The sequence below is a fragment of the Staurois parvus genome, unplaced genomic scaffold (assembly GCF_062004578.1).
Source record: "Staurois parvus isolate SC_StPar_1 unplaced genomic scaffold, SC_StPar_1.0 ptg000177l, whole genome shotgun sequence".
Lineage (NCBI taxonomy): Eukaryota > Metazoa > Chordata > Amphibia > Anura > Ranidae > Staurois > Staurois parvus.
Genome location: NW_028317973.1, coordinates 6,816,441 through 6,835,203, shown reverse-complemented (window position 1 = coordinate 6,835,203; position 18,763 = coordinate 6,816,441). Strand labels below are relative to the sequence as shown.

Sequence of the window (18,763 nt, the reverse complement as noted above, 5' to 3'; positions counted from 1 at the left end):
TATCACAGCCCCCTATATCACAGTTCCCCCTTTTACAGCCCCCCCCTCATAGTCCCCCATATTACAGCTCCCCCCCTCACAGCCCCCCTCACAGCCCCCCTCACCTCCCCCCATATCACAGCTTCCCCCTCTCACGGCCCCCTGATTTCACAGCTACCCCCCCTCACTTCATTTCAGGATGGACTCCTTTTCTGAATGTACTTACCTGCCTGCCACCACCACCACCGAACTCATTGCAGGGAACAGGGCGGGAGGCACGGAAGATGTGAACTGAGGGTGGGAGCTGCCCAACTCTTTTTGTTAAAAAGCAAGTGACCAGCTTGTTAATATGAAATGTTGGGCAGTTCCCACTCAACCTGTAGACCTGCAGTATCTCCCGCTCCTCCATGCTGTGAGCTCGATAGCAGTGGCAGCAGCAGATGAGTACATTAAGAAGAGGAGTCCATCCTGCCATTTCTCCCGCCCACTACAATGCTGTGATTTGTAACAGTTGCAGCAGCAGGAGGAGAGGAGTCCAGTTAGTTTGCAGAATAAAGGTGAATAAGGCACCTGGATCATATGGCATACACTCATGTGTCCTAAAAGAATTTAGCTCTGTCATTTGAAAGCCATTGTTCCTAATTTTTAGGGATTCTTTAACCACTTCCTGTCCGGCCCATGTACATAAACGGCCAGAAGGGAGCAGTGCCAAAGCAGGTTGCTGTTTATAAATGGCCTCCGCATTCACTGCCTGTGCGCACTCCCTGGGAGAACGCGGCACCGCGATCCGGTGCCCACTGTGATCACTGTATGGGACCTCTTTGTGAGGTCCCGATTCATGTGATCCCTGATTGGCCAATCAGTGATCACATGAATAGTAGTAAGATGTCACTTCCTGACATCATTGCTTACTACTTGTGAAATCTGTGAATCATCAACAACAGCCTTGCACCATGTGACAAGCTGTGACCAATCACAGCTCTCACAGTATTTCTCAATGGCTGCAAGAATGCAGCCATAGAGGAGAAATTATTGCTTTTACAGCCTTTATGGGTGTAAAAGCAATCAGTGTAAAAAAATCTTCATCACCCCCCCCACAAGTAGTAAGGTGTCACTATGGTGACACTGTACTGCTAGGGTGACGGTATGTTAAAAAAAACATAAATAATAATATAAAAAAATAAATAAAAATGTAAAAAAAATTTTGAAAAATTATAATTTTTGGTTATAAACTAATTTGGGTTGTTTTTTACTAAAAAGATAGCTGAAAGAAAAACACTTTTTTTTTCAAAATGTTTGGACTTTTTCATTTATATAGCAAAAAAATTAAAATCCCAGTGGTGAATAAATACCATCGAAATAAAGTCTTATCTGTCTCAAAAAAATGCTAAAAAATTCATATGGGTACAGTGATGCATGACCGCGCAATTGTCATTCAAAATCTGATAGCACTGAAAGCTGAAAATTGGCCTAGACAGGAAGGGGGTGAAAGTGTCCGGAATTGAAGTGGTTAATGAATAGCATAGTACCACCGGATTGGTTAAGGCCATTGTGGTGCCTACATTTAAAAAGGGATCAAAGTCTTTACCAAGTAACTATAGACCTGTTAGTTTAACTTCTATAGTCGGGTAGATAACGGAGAGTTTAATAACATAGATGAGTTCTAGCTGGAAAAAAAATTAAGCATGGATTCATGAAAGACAGGCGTTTTCAAACAAATCTGATTTCTTTTTATAAGGAGGTAAGCAAAACCTTGGACAGAGGGGTGGCAGTGGACGTGGTATACTTGGATTTTATAAAAGCGTTTGACACAGTTCCCCACACATGGCTAATAAGTCAGGTAAAGTCTACAGTCTTGGAAAAATAAGTATGTAAATGGATAGAAAACTGGATAAAAGACCGAATTCAGAGAGCAGTGGTTAATGATTCATACTCTGAATGGTCTAGGGTTGTCAGTGGTGGACTCCAAGGTTCAGTGTTGAGACCCTTACTTTTTAATATATTTATAAATGATATAGGGTCTGGGATTATAAATCCCATTTCTTTGCAGATGACACCAAGCTGTGCAGTGGAATAACGTCCTTACAGGATGTCTCCAACTTACAAGCCGACCTCAATGCACTGTTTAATTGGGCAACTACTGTATGTGGCAAATGAGGTTTAATGTTGATAAATGTAAAGTTATGCACTTGGGGGCTAAGAATATGCATGCATCATACATACTAGGGGGGTACAACTGGGGGAATCAATGCTGGAGAAGGATCTGGGAGTTCTGGTAGATCACAAGCTTAATAGTGGCATGCAATGCCAAGCTGTGGTATCTAAAGCGAGTAAAATCCTTTCTTGTATTAAAAGAGGTATAGACTCCAGAGAGAGAGAGAGATATCATATTACCCCTGTACAAATCATTAGTTATACCTTATCTGCAATATGTAGTTCAGTTTTGGGCACCAATTCACAAAAAAGGATATCGGGGAACTGGAGAAAGTACAGAGAAGGGCAACCAAACTGATAAGAGGTATGGAGGAGCTCAGCTATGAGGAAAGATTAGAGGAACTGAATGTATTCTCTCTTGAGAAGAGGAGATTAAGGGGGGATATGATCAACATGTATAAATACATAGGTGGAAATGTGGAATAGACTCCCTCAAGAGTTGGTTCTGGCCAGCTCAGTGGATTGCTTTAAAAAAGGCCTGGATTCTTTCCTAGATACATATATTATAACTGGATACTAACATTTATAGGTAGAGTTGATTCAGGGAATATCCAATTGCCTCTTGGGGGATCAGGAAGGAAGTTTTTCCCCTGCATTAGCAAATTGGATTATGCTTTTGCTGGTTTTTTTGCCTTCCTCTGGATCAACTGTGGGTATAGGATATACATTTTTTCCCTTTTATGGTTGAACTACGTGGATTTGTGCCTTTTTTCAGCCAGACTAACTAGTTAGTATGTGACTATGTCAGTGGTGTAGAATGGGTTTTCAGCACCCTGGGCAAGGCAAGTAAGTTGCGCACCCTAACCTGTGGACTTTTAGCACTCCCTGAGTTTGGCAGCTAATGGAAAGCTTTCCGATCATGTGACCACTGTGACAGCCAAACACGGTGGTCACATGTTCATAAACCCTGTCTCGCCTCCCGTCATCTGAAACCCCTTAAAGAAGGCACTGGTACCAAGAGTTTAACATTCCTGCCTGTTTTAAATTGCTAAGCACAGACGTTTCAGATGACCATGATTTTGTCAGAAACCAAGTTAATAAAGAATGCCAAGGTGGCAGAGTTTCTGTGACCAGTTGCTGTGTACATTCTTCCTTGTTCTACCCCTGCCAATCACTCTACTGGCCTTTGCCTTCAGCCTGTGTCAAGAACTTCATCACTAATCACCTCTTCCTCCTGACCGGGCCCACACGCACAGTAAAGGACAGGTGCATTAAAAAAAACAGCAAACATTCGGCGCATATAAGGCAAGTGTGTACGGTAGTTGGTGTGTACCAGGCTTTAGTGCCAGGAGATGTCACTTCTCATTATGCATGCCTGTAGTCCCCCTCTTCAAATATAGCCTGTGAAATGCGGAGGGCTGACTGCAGACATTGACTGACCCACCCTACTGACCCACCCTACTCTTACTTCAGTGGCTGGTCCTCTTATTCCTTCTTCAAAGGGAAGACAACTAAGGATTGGGCATGAGTGCATTTTCTTTGTCCTCTTTTTCTGGTTCGTTATTGGAAAGCTGATGATACAGTTCTATAGACATGCTTCTTGTTTACTAGATTCCTGAGTCCATGTGGCCCATGGAGCTTTCCATGTCATGATGTCAGAGCTGTTTGCAAAGGACAACCAGAGAGAGGATAAAGAAAATGCACTCATGTCCAACCCTTACATAGTTTTCCTTTGAAGAAGGAATAGGAGGAGGACCAGCGACCAGCCACTGATTGTGGGAAGACATATTTCTCCACCCCCTAGGATTCCATGTCCCAGTCTCTGCTGAACCTGCTCATCTCCAGACAGCCTGGCCCCAGCACAGCAGTGCACCGCTACCACACACCTGGTAGGGCTCTTCTTGTTCCCCTCCAGAGGAGGAGATCCAGAGCCAGCCAGCAGTGATATCCAGACAGCAAGGCAGGAGCAAGCAGCTGAGCAATCACCTGTCAGAGCCAGCTCTGACCACTGCTGCACCTGCACGTGACCCAGTTTGGCCAATTACAGAGGGTGCCCATTGCTGAGTCCAGACAGCCGAGGAGGCTCAGGCAGCGCTAGTAGCATGGATCATACAGAGTGGTAGAGGTGGCACACTCGGGATTCAGTACTTTTCTCTGCCCCTCTAGATGTTGCGCCCAGGGTGACCCCCCCAGCTTCTTCCCCCACGTTATGCCACTAAACAATGTAACTCAGTCCCAGCACCTCCAACATTGGATGCATCTAATGGCAAGGGGTGCTGGGGTTCACTGGAGGGTCTACTGATTCTGGCTGCTAGGGTATCTGTTGTCACTGGATGGGATTTATGTTTGTGTGGTGGTCTATTGTTTCTGGGGAGGTCTATTGTTGCTGGGGGGTATTTGTTTCTCAAAGGGATCTACTGTTGAGGGAGGGGTCAGCAGACTGCTGGAGAGCCTATTGATGCTGGCTGCTGGGAAATCTGTTGTTGCTGCTAGGGGTCTATTGTTGCTGGGGAGGGTGGTGGGGGGGAGGGGGTTGCTGCTAGCTACAGGGAATCTATTTTACTGTTTATCTTGTTATTATTAACAAATTCCATACAATTGGTTAAAACACCACAAAATTATACTTGGCTCTGTATTCTCTAAAATGAGTGATACTGGAAGGTGGGTAGAATGTGAAACCAAGGGACGGTGCTCAGAGGTGGATGGGGGGTAGATAAGAAGTGGCTCAGAAGCTTGTTGGAGCTCTCATTGCAAAACCATGAGCAATAAAATGGATTGCAAAAACACATCTATTACAGTCTCTTCTTTTTTTAGAAGACTTTTCACAGAGTGGAGAGTATCTGAGAGTATTTGTAACATTTAGGCTAAAATGTCTTTGTACCATATGCTGTAGTATTAACAGTACCCTTCACTGGAAACACCTGATTTACATATTTTCCAGGAGTATCCACATACAGAGAGCAATATACAACATGCATTAATGCAACCAATCCACGTTCATCTTCTAATGATCTAGCATTCTAGCTGTGATGAACTGAAACCAGACTATTACGGGGTGCTGCATTTTGTAAACTGTCAATGTGTTATGCAATGTTTAAGTAATTTTGCAGAACAGTAGTGAAATAATCAGAATAGCTAAATAAAACTGTCTTATGAATGATTTTACTATGTAAGTTGCCAATATTGAATATAAAGTATGTTTGTCAGGTACTAATCTCCAAAAGCAGGTTCCCACTACTGGTGACTATGCTGTAACTTGGTACTTTGTGCTCAAAGATCAAATAAATTGTGTAGAAATAGTATATATACTGTATATTATAGGATTCTGCTGTACATATAAATTATCACCCCAGAAGAAAAAAATGAATGTGACTCACAGTAAATCAGGTGTCGCTGTCTGCAAGATCTGCTGAACATCCCTCTTCTTGGCATGCTTAAAGGTCTTCAGAAGTGCATGAAAGTGTTTGACAGTTGATATCTTGGAAGCAGTCAGTTTAGCTTTTTTTCTTTTGGAAATCGCTAAATACTTCTGGAGCTGAAAGGACAATGGACATCATGAGTGTCCTATCCTCATAACCACATGAACACATTACATAAGCCAGGGCTTGATATGTTGGCATTCTTTATAGGCTTGGGCCTAGAATGGCATGACCATATGGAGAGGCTCAAACCGTCTTACTTGAAACCAGAAAGCCTGCCTTTGTTGGTTACGATTAGACATAATATGCAACCCACAGTATAAAGCATGTAGAAAGTAATGTGACATACCGTATAAGCAGAAAACGTGTAATACAACTCTGATATCCCCTTACTAGTTGTACAATAGAAAAGGGCAAGATAAAAAGGCCAACAATTAATGCTACTCAGCAATTCTTACTGCAAGTTAAGAAGCTTTCTAGTCAACTTTTTGTGCCAAAATGTGCTCTTTTTAGAATTTACCTGGCCTGATTCTCGGCCATTCAATAGGGTTTATATTTAGTTGTGTCTTAGAGGCATTGGGCAGGTATTGGGCATAGCGTTTTGTGCTCTAACCTATGGTATAATACACTTGCCTATATAATTTATTATCAGGAAAAGAGTTGGATAAAAAAATAAAGAGACACATCTAAAAGAAAATGTGCCAGAGAAACGGGGATACACAGTTAGGTGCCAGCAAATGAGACATGTGGACAAGAGGTTATGGCTGACAGAAAAGAATCATCATGACCAGTAGAGATGAGCGAATCGAACCTGGCGAAGTGGAATTCATTTTGAATATTAGGAAAAATTCGATTCGCGTCGAATCCGAATATTAGCAAACTTCGGATGCACGAATCGAATTTTCCCCGATCCGCCGATTTTCATCCCTTCTACAGCCGGCAAAAAGTGTCCCTGCAGAGAGCTCCGCTATTTCTGACAGTTCTCTGACAGTTCCTTCACATTTACAGCAGTTGAAACATTGTATCTATTTGTTTCCATTTAGGATACAGATGTTTTTATTCGGAAACAAATAGATACAATGTTTCAACCGCTGTAAATGTGAAGGAACTGTCAGAGAACTGTCAGAAATAGCGGAGCTCTCTGCAGATACACTTTTTGCTGGAATGGAATTCTTCTTCATCCTCATCCTACTTCTTCTTCTTCTTCTTCATCCTCATCCTACTTCTTCTTCTTCTTCTTCTTCATCCTCATCCTTCTTCTTCTTCTTCTTCATCCTCATCCTACTTCTTCTTCTTCTTTTCATTCTTCTTCTTTTCATTCTTCTTCTTCTTTTCATTCTTCTTCTTCTTTTCATTCTTCTTCTTCTTTTCATTCTTCTTTTCATTCTTCTTCTTCTTCTTTTCCTTCTTCTTCTTCTTTTCCTTCTTCTTCTTCTTTTCATTCTTCTTTTCATTCTTCTTTTCATTCTTCTTTTCATTCTTCTTCTTCTTTTCATTCTTCTTCTTCTTTTCATTCTTCTTCTTCTTTTCATTCTTCTTCTTCTTCTTTTCATTCTTCTTCTTCTTTTCATTCTTCTTTTCATTCTTCTTCTTTTCATTCTTCTTCTTCTTCTTCTTTTCATTCTTCTTCTTCTTCTTCTTTTCATTCTTCTTTTCATTCTTCTTCTTCTTCTTCTTTTCATTCTTCTTCTTCTTCTTCTTTTCATTCTTCTTCTTCTTCTTCTTTTCATTCTTCTTCTTCTTCTTTTCATTCTTCTTCTTCTTCTTCTTCTTTTCATTCTTCTTCTTTTCCTTCTTCTTCTTTTCCTTCTTCTTCTTTTCATTCTTCTTCTTTTCATTCTTCTTCTTTTCATTCTTCTTCTTTTCATTCTTCTTCTTCTTCTTTTCATTCTTCTTCTTTTCATTCTTCTTCTTTTCATTCTTCTTCTTTTCATTCTTCTTCTTTTCATTCTTCTTCTTTTCATTCTTCTTCTTTTCCTTCTTCCTTTTCCTTCTTTCTTTTTCCTTCTTTCTTTTCCCTTCTTCCTTTTCCCTTCTTCCTTTTTCCTTCTTCCTTTTCCCTTCTTCCTTTTCCCTTCTTCCTTTTTCCTTCTTCCTTTTTCCTTCTTCCTTTTTCCTTCTTCCTTTTTCCTTCTTCCTTTTTCCTTCTTCTTCTTCTTCTTCTTTTCCTTCTTCTTCTTCTTCTTCTTCTTCTTCTTCTTCTTCTTCTTTTCCTTCTTCTTCTTCTTCTTTTCCTTCTCCTTCTTCTTCTTCTTCTTTTCCTTCTCCTTCTTCTTCTTCTTCTTCTTCTTCTTTTCCTTCTTCTTCTTCTTCTTCTTCTTCTTCTTCTTCTTTTCCTTCTTCTTCTTCTTCTTCTTCTTCTTCTTTTCCTTCTTCTTTTCCTTCTTCTTCTTCTTCTTCTTCTTCTTCTTTTCCTTCTTCTTCTTCTTCTTCTTCTTCTTTTCCTTCTTCTTCTTCTTCTTCTTCTTCTTTTCCTTCTTCTTCTTCTTCTTCTTCTTCTTCTTTTCCTTCTTCTTCTTCTTCTTCTTCTTCTTTTCCTTCTTCTTCTTCTTCTTCTTCTTTTCCTTCTTCTTCTTCTTCTTCTTCTTCTTCTTCTTTTCCTTCTTCTTCTTCTTCTTCTTCTTCTTCTTTTCCTTCTTCTTCTTCTTCTTCTTCTTCTTCTTCTTTTCCTTCTTCTTCTTCTTCTTCTTCTTTTCCTTCTTCTTCTTCTTCTTCTTCTTCTTCTTCTTCTTTTCCTTCTTCTTCTTCTTCTTCTTCTTTTCCTTCTTCTTCTTCTTCTTCTTCTTCTTCTTTTCCTTCTTCTTCTTCTTCTTCTTTTCCTTCTTCTTCTTCTTCTTCTTCTTCTTTTCCTTCTTCTTCTTCTTCTTCTTTTCCTTCTTCTTCTTCTTCTTCTTCTTCTTCTTCTTCTTCTTTTCCTTCTTCTTCTTCTTCTTCTTCTTCTTTTCCTTCTTCTTCTTCTTCTTCTTCTTTTCCTTCTTCTTCTTCTTCTTCTTCTTCTTCTTCTTCCTCTTCTTCTTCTTCTTCCTTCTTCTTCTTCCTCCTTCTTTTCCTTCTTCGTCTTCCGTCTTCTTTTCCTTCTTCGTCTTCCGTCTTCTTTTCCTTCTTCGTCTTCCGTCTTCTTTTCCTTCTTCGTCTTCCGTCTTCTTTTCCTTCTTCGTCTTCCGTCTTCTTTTCCTTCTTCGTCTTCCGTCTTCTTTTCCTTCTTCGTCTTCCGTCTTCTTTTCCTTCTTCGTCTTCCGTCTTCTTTTCCTTCTTCGTCTTCCGTCTTCTTCGTCGTGCCCCGTGACTGCCCAAATGAGTGAAGTGTGCGGTGATTCTAAGATCGACGGCACTCATCTGCATGTCATACTGACTGACAGTATTATTTCTCTTCCCCAGCAGACTCCAAGGGCATTTAAATTAAAGGTACAGTGTTCTGCACTAATATAAAGGCTCTCTGAAGCCTAGAAACCCTTTTAATAAGTTAAATTCACAGCGAATAAATTCGCATCGAATCGAATTTATTCCGCAAATTCGGCGAATCAGCCGAATCGAATTTTTGAATAATTCGCTCATCTCTAATGGCCAGCATAGCACAAAGAAGCAAAAAGACAGACAAAGAATTGGGCACATAGAAAGTTAGATAGTCAATGCTCAAACAAGGTAGAATGGGGACCTCAGACAAAAAATCAGAGGTGATTAAGTAGATCCTAAAGGTCTAACAATGTGCAATTGACTCTGTTTCTAATATGTTTGATTACTCAAGACTCTGGCCATGTCTTCAGACATCTCCTCTTTAACAGTGGAGAGAAATGATTAGAATGAACTGCACATTCTGTGATAAATAATCTCAAATCCCTCACTACAGTATATTATGTGCAGCTGCCAAATGACCAGCTTTAAAAGTTAGGGAGTGGATGTGGATCTTCGAATGTCCTATTTCAATGTGTCCTAGAAGTAGCTATCTCTTTGGACTTAATGCTTAGCCAGCCTTGAGATGAGCTAACAAGATGCCTAGCCTTCAATTATCAGAATGTGGAACTGATGACCTTCTTGTGATATACTGAGGTCAGCCACTTGACAAGGAAGTATTTGCAAAGTCCATCCAAGTCCCTAGAATAATTTAACAGGAGGAGAATGGATACTGCCAAATGCAGACAATAACTGAATTTTATTACACAGCAGTGAAATCTCTAACAATGAGGAATGTATTCAAGGCAAATTAGGGATTTACAAATTTAAACAGGAACTTCACTCATTCTTTGTAAAAAGAAGAAATGTCAACAGTTACAAATACTGTAGGCTGCTGACTTTTAAAAATAGGGTCTTTACCCTACATGGTTTCCAGTGGTTCTTGTATTTGGTAACCGGTTGTGACATCCTGATGAATCACAGCAGACTCCCCACTGCACATATGCAAGATCGTGAGCACTGCGATACTGGTCCTACAGCCTCCTGGGATGTGTGATGTGACCCAGGAGGCTGCAGGCATTGGGGGGCTACAGGACACTGATGCTACCCTTGCCTAGGAATGAATTAGGGAAGTGGGAATAGGTACCAACAAAAAACGTGTTTCCCCCTTCCCTGAAATTTCAGTCAGAGCACACTCACTCATTAGCACAACATGTCCCATGATTCATTGCACTAGAGTACATGCATGCCCACCGATTGAAAAAAAAAAAATTTGCCCGAAGCATGCACACCTCCTTGGACAGTCACCACCTTGGACGAGGAGCAGAGGTGTCTTCACTTTGTTCTCCCCTCCAGCATGTCAGTGTACAAAGCTTCTTCACGTCAGGCTGTAGTCCATGTATTGGAACATGCACAAATGTGTGTCTTCATAATACAATGCTAGGGTAATGGGATACTTGACAACAGGAAAGCGGTGGCAATGATAATGGGGGCAGACAGAGAAGAATTAAAGAAAAGCTTCAGAAGAAATAACCGCAGTAGCTGATATAAATCTGGAGCTCTGCTGCAGAACAAGTAGAGCTTAATATCAGTTCAATCATCAAAGTTCATAACAGGAGAACATTTTTTTCTATCACAGCAGTATCTGGGCATCCTGCCAGACCTCCAATGTAAGTAACAAACAGGTATTTCTGTCTTTCAAGAACGAAACACAACTCTAGAATCTTGGTTGCGGTCTTGGAGGGTCTTTTAGAATTAATAACTACACAGTACAAGCAGCTAGAGAGGTCAGGGATTTGTTGTAAAACTCGAATACTGCTTGCTAAGAAATATGCAAGTAGTTTAATGTCCAAAGGCTTGACTCAAGTGCACTTTATCCAGTTCCCACCCGCCATATTGTGAAATGACGGATGGGTGGGACTGCTCTTCAGTGCCTCCATCAGCAGAGTATCCATCGCAGGATCACCATCACCAGAATACCTGTCACACAGCGTCATCAGCAGTGTACCCGTCACACAGCGGCCATCAGCAAAGTACCCATCACATAGCCACCATCAGCAGTGTATCCATCACACAGTCACTATCAGCAGAGTTATTGTCCTACAGCCAACATTAGCAGTCTACCTGTCCCAGTGCCACTAGAGCCAGCCATAAAAAAAAAAATTTACACATGTGAAGATGTGTTTCATATCCTCAATATGATGGATGAGAGCAACAGGGAGCTTTTACTGTCCGATTCCGATTTGATGAAAGAATCCATTGAAAGTAGTGGATCAGTTGGAGGAGGAAAGGGTCCCTCCTAAAAGGATACAGCACTCTGAAAACCAGGCAGCCTATAGCAGTGCCATAGGCAAACACAATGGCGCTAGATGGATGAAAGGCCCAGTACCAGCACTGGAATATCACATCAGACTCCCAGAATCAGGGCCCAAACATACTTCCCAGTGCCCTCCCTGAGATCATCCCAACTATGACAAATTATACAAAATTCACCCACTTTTTTTCCCAAAGATTTGCTGAACTTTATGTCCCTGACCAAAATATGCTTGGACGGATCGCTTATCACACTGGCTGGCTAGGAATCAAGCAATACAGTCCAAGCAAAAGGGCCAGATATGGAGTAAAGCGCTACAAGCTTTGTGAAAGAGTCACTGTATGTTTATATGCATTCCACGTGTATGAAGGCAAAGATTTCCAGCTCCAACCCCCTGAGTGACTAACCTACATCGGCACAAATGCAAAAAATTGTCTGGGACCTGGCTTTTCCACTTTTCCAAAAAGGTTATCACATCTACCTAGACAATTTCTATACCAGTCTGCCCTTTTTCCACCACCTGTACCTTGAGAAAACCGTGGTACCTCCCGAAGAAACAGGAAGGGCTTCCCACAAAGTTTAGTGAACAGGAGGGTACAAAGGGGGAATCAGCAAGTCTAAGAAATGATGAAGTGGAAGTATAAGAGAAATGTTTACATCCTGTCCACCATCCACAATGACACCTCAGTGGAAATTCCCGCAAGACACAGTCCCATGCCAATCTTATCATGGGCTTCTGGGAACACCTATACATAACTAACAATAACCCACATGCTACCCATATCGTCTATTATGGCTGATATATTGACAACATAGTAATTATATGGGATGGTTCAGCACATGAGGTGGATGCTTTTGTACAATATTGTAATGAGAACACACTAGGACCCTACTTCATATAGTTAGATAGTTAGTCTGGCTGAAAAAAGACAAAAGTCCATCCAGTTCAACCATTAAAAAAAAAATGTTATAATCCTATACCCACAGCTGATCCAGAGGAAGGCAAAAAAAAACAGCAAAACATAATCCAATTTGCTCCTGCAGGAGAAATAATTCCTTCCTGATCCCCCGTGAGGCAATCGAATATTCCCTGGATCAACTTTACCTATAAATGTTAGTATTCAGTTATATTCTGTGTATCCAAGAAAGAATCCAGGCCTTTTTTAAAGCATTTCACTGAACTGGCCAGAACCAACTCTTGAGGGAGTCTATTCCACATGTTCACAGCTCTTACTGTGAAGAAACCTTTCAGTGTTTGAAGAAGATTACATTTCTTTTCCTCCAGATGTAAAGAGTGCCACCTTGTCCTCTGTGATGACCTCAGGATGAATAACTACACCGAGTTCACTATACATAAGAACCACTGATGTATTTATACATGTTGACCATATCACCCCTTAATCTTCTCTTCTCAAGAGAAGTCCTCTAATCTTTCCTTGTAGCTGAGCTCCTCCATGCCTCTTATCCGTTTGGTTGCCCTTCTCTGTACTTTCTCCAGTTCTGCAATGTTCTTTTTGTGAATTGATGCCCAAAATTGAACTGCATATTCCAGAAGAGGACAAAGAAAATGCACTCATGCCCAATCCTTGCTTGGCTTCCCTTTGAAGATGGAATAGGAGGAGGACCAGCGACCAGCCACTGAAGTAAGAGTAGGGTGGGTCAGTCAATGTCTGCAGTCAGCCCTCCGCATTCCACAGGCTCTGTTTGAAGAGGGGGACTGGCACTAAAGCCTGGTACACACCAACTACCGTACACACTTGCCGAATGTTTGCTGATTTTTGTTATTGCACCGGCCCTTTACTGTGAGTGTGAGCCCGGACAGGAGGAAGAGGTGGTTAGTGATGAAGTGCTTGACACAGGCTGAAGGCAAAGAGCAGTAGAGTGATTGGCAGGGGTAGAACAAGGAAGAATTTACACAGCAACTGGTCACAGAAACTCTGCCACCTTGGCATTCTTTATTAACTTGGTTTCTGACAAAATCATGGTCATCTGAAACATCTGTGCTTAGCAATTTAAAACAGGCAGGAATGTTAAACCCTTGGCACCAGTGCCTTCTTTAAGGGGTTTCAGATGACAGGAGGCGAGACGGGGTTTATGAACATGTGACCACCGTGTTTGGCTGTCACAGTGGTCACATGATCAGAAATCTTTCCATTAGCTGCCAAACTCAGGCAGTGCTAAAAGTTCACAGGTTAGAGGGAAAAAATTATTTGCCTTGCCAAGGGCGCTGGAAACCCATTCTACACCACTGACATAGTTACATAGTTAGTCTGGCTGAAAAAAGGCACAAATTCACCTAGTTCAACCATAAAAGGGAAAAATGTATATCCTATACTCAGTCGATCCAGAGGAAGGCAAAAAAAACCCGGCAAAATCATAATCCATTTTGCTCCTGCAGGGTAAAAAATTCCTTCCTGATCCCCCGAGATGCAATTGGATATTCCCTGAATCAACTATACCTATAAATGTTAGTAAACAGTTATAATATATGTATCTAGGAAATAATCCACTGAGCTGTCCAGAACCAGCTCTTGAGGGAGTCTATTCCACATTTCCACCTATGTATTTATACATTTTAATCATATCCCCCTTAATCTCATCTTCTCAAGAGAGAATACATTCAGTTCCTCTAATCTTTCCTCATAGCTGAGCTCTTCTATGCCTCTTATCAGTTTGGTTGCCCTTCTCCAGTTCCCCAATATCCTTTTTTGTGAATTGGTGCCCAAAACTGAACTGCATATTCCAGATGAGGTGTTACTAATGATTTGTACAGGGGTAAAATGATATCTCTCTCTGGAGTCTATACCTCTTTTAATACAAGAGAGGATTTTGCTCGCTTTAGAAGCTGCAGCTTGGCATTGAATGCCATTATTAAGCTTATAAACTACCAGAACTCCCAGATCCTTCTCCACCATTGATTCCCCCAGTTGTACCCCCCTAGTATGTATGATGCATGCATATTCTTAGCCCCCAAGTGCATTAACGTACATTTATCAACATTAAACCTCATTTGCCACATAGTACATGTACAAGATCCCAATACCCTAGCCTTCCTGGACCTGGAACTATGTCATGAAGGTGGCCGCATATATGCAAAAAATTCATGAAGCCAACTACTGGCAATCCCTACATTCATTTCCTGAGTTGTCGCCATCCAAGGTGGATCCAGAACATTCCAAAAAGTCGATACTGCCATCTCCATAATAACTGCACCAGAAAGGAGGATTATCTTATTCAGGATAACCTTCTGGCCAAAACGTTTTTGGACAAGGGATATCCAGCTCCCTTTGTCCAAAAAAGTCTTCCAGTTCTATTCTAATAATTACCATCATGGCCCTAGAGATACATCTATGACCCCATCCACTCCTGCACAACCTGTGTGTTTCACAACCCAATTCCATGCCCAATACAAAAAAATGGAGATTATCTTACATAAACATTGGTCTATTCTGTTAGAAAACCCTTTTTTACAAACATCTTACGCCTCATTACTAAATAAAGTAGCCCCCAGCAAAGTTCACCATCCAGTCAAGAATAGAACCGGAAGTTCTGTCACCTTAATCCACGTGACAGTAATATTCCAGTGTAAGGAAAAACAATGTCTTACATGCCCATTTGTTCTACATGGCCAAAAGAACTTAACCGTCAAAGTGAAGACCTACATGATCAAGGAGTTCTACAAGTGCTCTAAGGAGTATGTTGTGTATCGCTTGACATGTCCTTGTGGGCTATTTTATGTCGGTAGAACAATTAGGACTTTGCATAAGCGTTTTGGAGAATATAGGCGCCTAATTGAAGATGGTTGTGACAAGCACAGTGTCCCTAGACACTTTCTTCAGCACCATCAACAGTCCACCATAGGGCTCAAGGTATGAGTCATTGAGGCCGTCTCCAGAACATTACCTGTGGCTGAACGTTTCAAGTGCCTATGCCAACAGGAAACATATTACACATTAAACTCATTACATTAAACATATAAGTGCCCAGTGGGAAAGTGAAGTGAACCTGTACTTTGCCTTAAGGGCAAAGCAACAAGTTCTCTTCAGTGCAGATGCAAATCATTTCCCCCACTTGCTTCTCCGTGCCCTGAATTTCCTTTAGCTTCCTACGCTGAAAGAAGCAAATAAAAAGTAATGAGGTTACAAAACCACTTGTGAAAGTCTACTAAGCCGAGTTCACAGACAGGATCTGTGCTTTCCATTCAGTGCATTGGAAAGTTTGTATTCCATGTTTAAACAAAGTAAGAACTCCCCAAAGGATTAAATAGAGAACACGCCAAAGGTTCAAGCTAAAACACAAGGGTGCATATCTACAGTATAACTGACAGAGAGAGAGAGACGGTGAAAGTGTAGAGCAGGAAGATCAATAAACTACAAGAGTGCTCACCAGCGCACTCATTGTTCATTGAGATTTGCAAGCCATCAGCCACAATGGCTGGAGGTACTTGTAGTCTAATTATTCACGGAAAAATGAGAATGAATGACACGGCTGTGTCGCTTTTTTCAAGTTTTGACAGTGAGTGCAGGCAGAGAATCCCCCGCTCGCTATCACAGGGAGGGGGGAATGAGGGGGGAGAAGGTGCAGATGCTGGAGCATGTTACATGTTCCACCCTAAAAACTGGTGAAATGTGCAACATGTTCCAAAGGTGAACTTATCCTTTAAGATCCCTTCATATGCAGGCTACCCTTTGTAGGCCTCTTTAGGCAGGCAAGTCTGAGAGAGCAATTCCTCAGAATGCACCCTTCCTAGGCTGGGGAAAGAGCTTTCAGCAGTTCACCCCTAATATATATATATATCTTTACCCAGCATGCACCACTATCACAGGAAACTCCTAGTAGTTGGCTGGGAAGATATAAATCTTCATAATGCAGAATTATAGCAAAGCCACCTACTAGTGCCAGAGCCGCCAATGACACCTAGTGGCAGAAGGGAGAACTGACAGCCAGACTGAATTTAGGGGTAACTGAGCAAAACAAAACTACAAATTAACACCGGCTGGTTACAGCCATGCAGATTACATTTAGGTGTTCCTCTTTCATATGGCAGGGTGGCTACAAGAGAAAGACAGCTTTCTTAAAAATGCATTCTTTAAATTCTTTAAAAAAAATGAGGAGCTCGCTCATTGAAACCAGTCATATTCCTTGGACTGGAATTGCTTTGGATATTGTACTATTCCCTTTCACCTTTCTTGTTCTTTCTATTTAATATAGTGTGCACATTTCTGTTGATTTAAAATGTTTTTTATGCACTTCTAATTTACAGCTCTGTGACATTAGACTTCTGAGGCTTAAAATATGTTTGTTCTTCAGCGTATTCATTTGAAGTATCATGAATCTTTTTTAATTAGATCCACTGCTAGGTATTAACAACCTCAGTAAAATGAGCATTTCATTCATACTGCAGCCTGAGCCTGTTTATAAAATGTATTTAAACTTTAAAATTGGCATAATGTGCTACAACTAAACTTATTATAATATAGCATAATACAGGACATACCCCCTCTCCTTAAACCCTCAATACACAAATATAGTGTAGTATAAAATATACCCCCTCTCCTTAAACCCTCAATACACAAATATAGTGTAGTATAAAATATACCCCCTCTCCTTAAACCCTCAATACACTAATATACACTGCTCAAAAAAATTAAAGGAACACTTTGAAAACACATCAGATCTCAGTGGGGAAAATATCATGCTGTATATGTATACTGATATGGACTGGGTAATGTGTTAGGAATGTGAGGATGCCCCATTGTTTGATGGAAAGGAAAAGTATCAACCTACAGAGGACTGAATTCAAAGACACAGCAAAAATCAAAGTGAAAAAATTATGCAGCAGGCTAGTCCATTTTTCTGAAATTACATTGCAGCAACTCAAAATGGTACTCAGTAGTTTGTATGGCCTATGTGCTTGAATGCATCCCTGACAACATCGGGCATGCTCTTAATAAGATGAAGGATGATGTCCTGGGGTATTTCCTCCCAGATCTGGACCAGGGCATCACTGAGCTCCTGGACAGTCTGAGATGCAACCTGGTGGCGTCAGATGAACCGAAGCATGATATCCCAGAGGTGTTCTATTGGATTTAGGTCAGGCGAGCGTGGGGCCATTCAATGGGATCAATTCCTTCATCCTCCAGGAACTGCCTGCATACTGAGGCTGGGCATTGTCGTGCACCAGGAGGAACCCAGCACCCACTGCACAAGCGTAGGGTCTCACAATGGGTCCAAGGATTTCATCACAATACCTAATGGCAGTCAGGGTGCCATTGTCTAGCCCAGGGGTGGGCAAACTTTTTGACTTGAGGGCCGCAATGGGTTCATATATTGGACCCGGGGGCCGGACCAAGAGTAGATGAATGATGTGTATGCGTCATCCATAGTAAGTATAGTAATATTCCCCCATAGTAAGCATAGTAATTAATCCCCCATATAGTAATTCATCCCCCATATAGTAATTCCTCCCCCATAGTAATTCATCCCCCATATAGTAATTCATCCCCCATAGTAATTCATCCCTTATATAGTAATTCATCCCCCATAGTGATTCATCCCCCATATAGTAATTCATCCCCCATATAGTAATTGATCCCCCATAGTAATTCATCCCCCATATAGTAATTCATCCCCCATAGTAATTCATCCCCCATATAGTAATTCATCCCCCATAGTAATTCATCCCCCATATAGTAATTCATCCCCCATAGTAATTCATCCCCCATATAGTAATTCATCCCCCATATAGTAATTCATCCCCCATAGTAATTCATCCCCCATATAGTAATTCATCCCCCATAGTAATTCATCCCCCATATAGTAATTCATCCCCCATAGTAATTCATCCCCCATATAGTAATTCATCCTCCATAGTAATTCATCCCCCATATAGTAATTCATCCCCCATAGTAATTCATCCCCCATATAGTAATTCATCCCCCATATAGTAATTCATCCCCCATAGTAATTCATCCCCCATAGTAATTCATCCCCCATATAGTAATTCATCCCCCCTATAGTAATTCATCCCCCCTATAGTAATTCATTCCCCATATTAATTCATCCCTCATATAGTATTTCATCCCCCACAGTACTATTCCCCCCCAAGATGTAAGCCAAGTCCCCCCTGTGTCAATTTACTTACCTTTGCTCCGCGCGTTCCTCTCGCCGTGTTCCCGCGCCGTTCCGGTCTTCAGAAATTCTGAAGGTTCCCTATTTATTGCATAGTTTGCTTGAAAGGGTATATACCAGTGTGCAGAGGGTCCTTCAGAATTTCTAGAGTTAATGTGGTTACACCCCTTTAGCACCTGATGGATAAATGCATGCACTAGCTGTATGGATTTGAGCACAGGGATCTCTTGTTTGTTGTATTGTTGGGTCAGTAGCCAGACCTGAACCTTGTAGCTCTCCCCATTGTGTCTTTTCCCCTATGCTAGCATTGTGTCCACAGTAGCACTTGCGTAGGCAGGGCAGAGTAGGACTGGCCATAGAGGGATTACTTTGACGC

General features: G+C 41.4%; 1 protein-coding gene across 1 annotated transcript in view; it reads right to left on the bottom strand.

Annotated features, from left to right (window-relative positions):
- LOC149462310 (microsomal triglyceride transfer protein large subunit-like) overlaps positions 1 to 18,763 on the bottom strand; it is a 153,513-nt gene that overhangs the window by 82,688 nt on the left and 52,062 nt on the right. Inside the window, exon 6 of the mRNA XM_089677129.1 lies at positions 5,511 to 5,668. Coding sequence (XP_089533255.1) covers positions 5,511 to 5,668 — 158 coding nt within the window. The remainder of the gene's footprint in view (positions 1 to 5,510; positions 5,669 to 18,763) is intronic.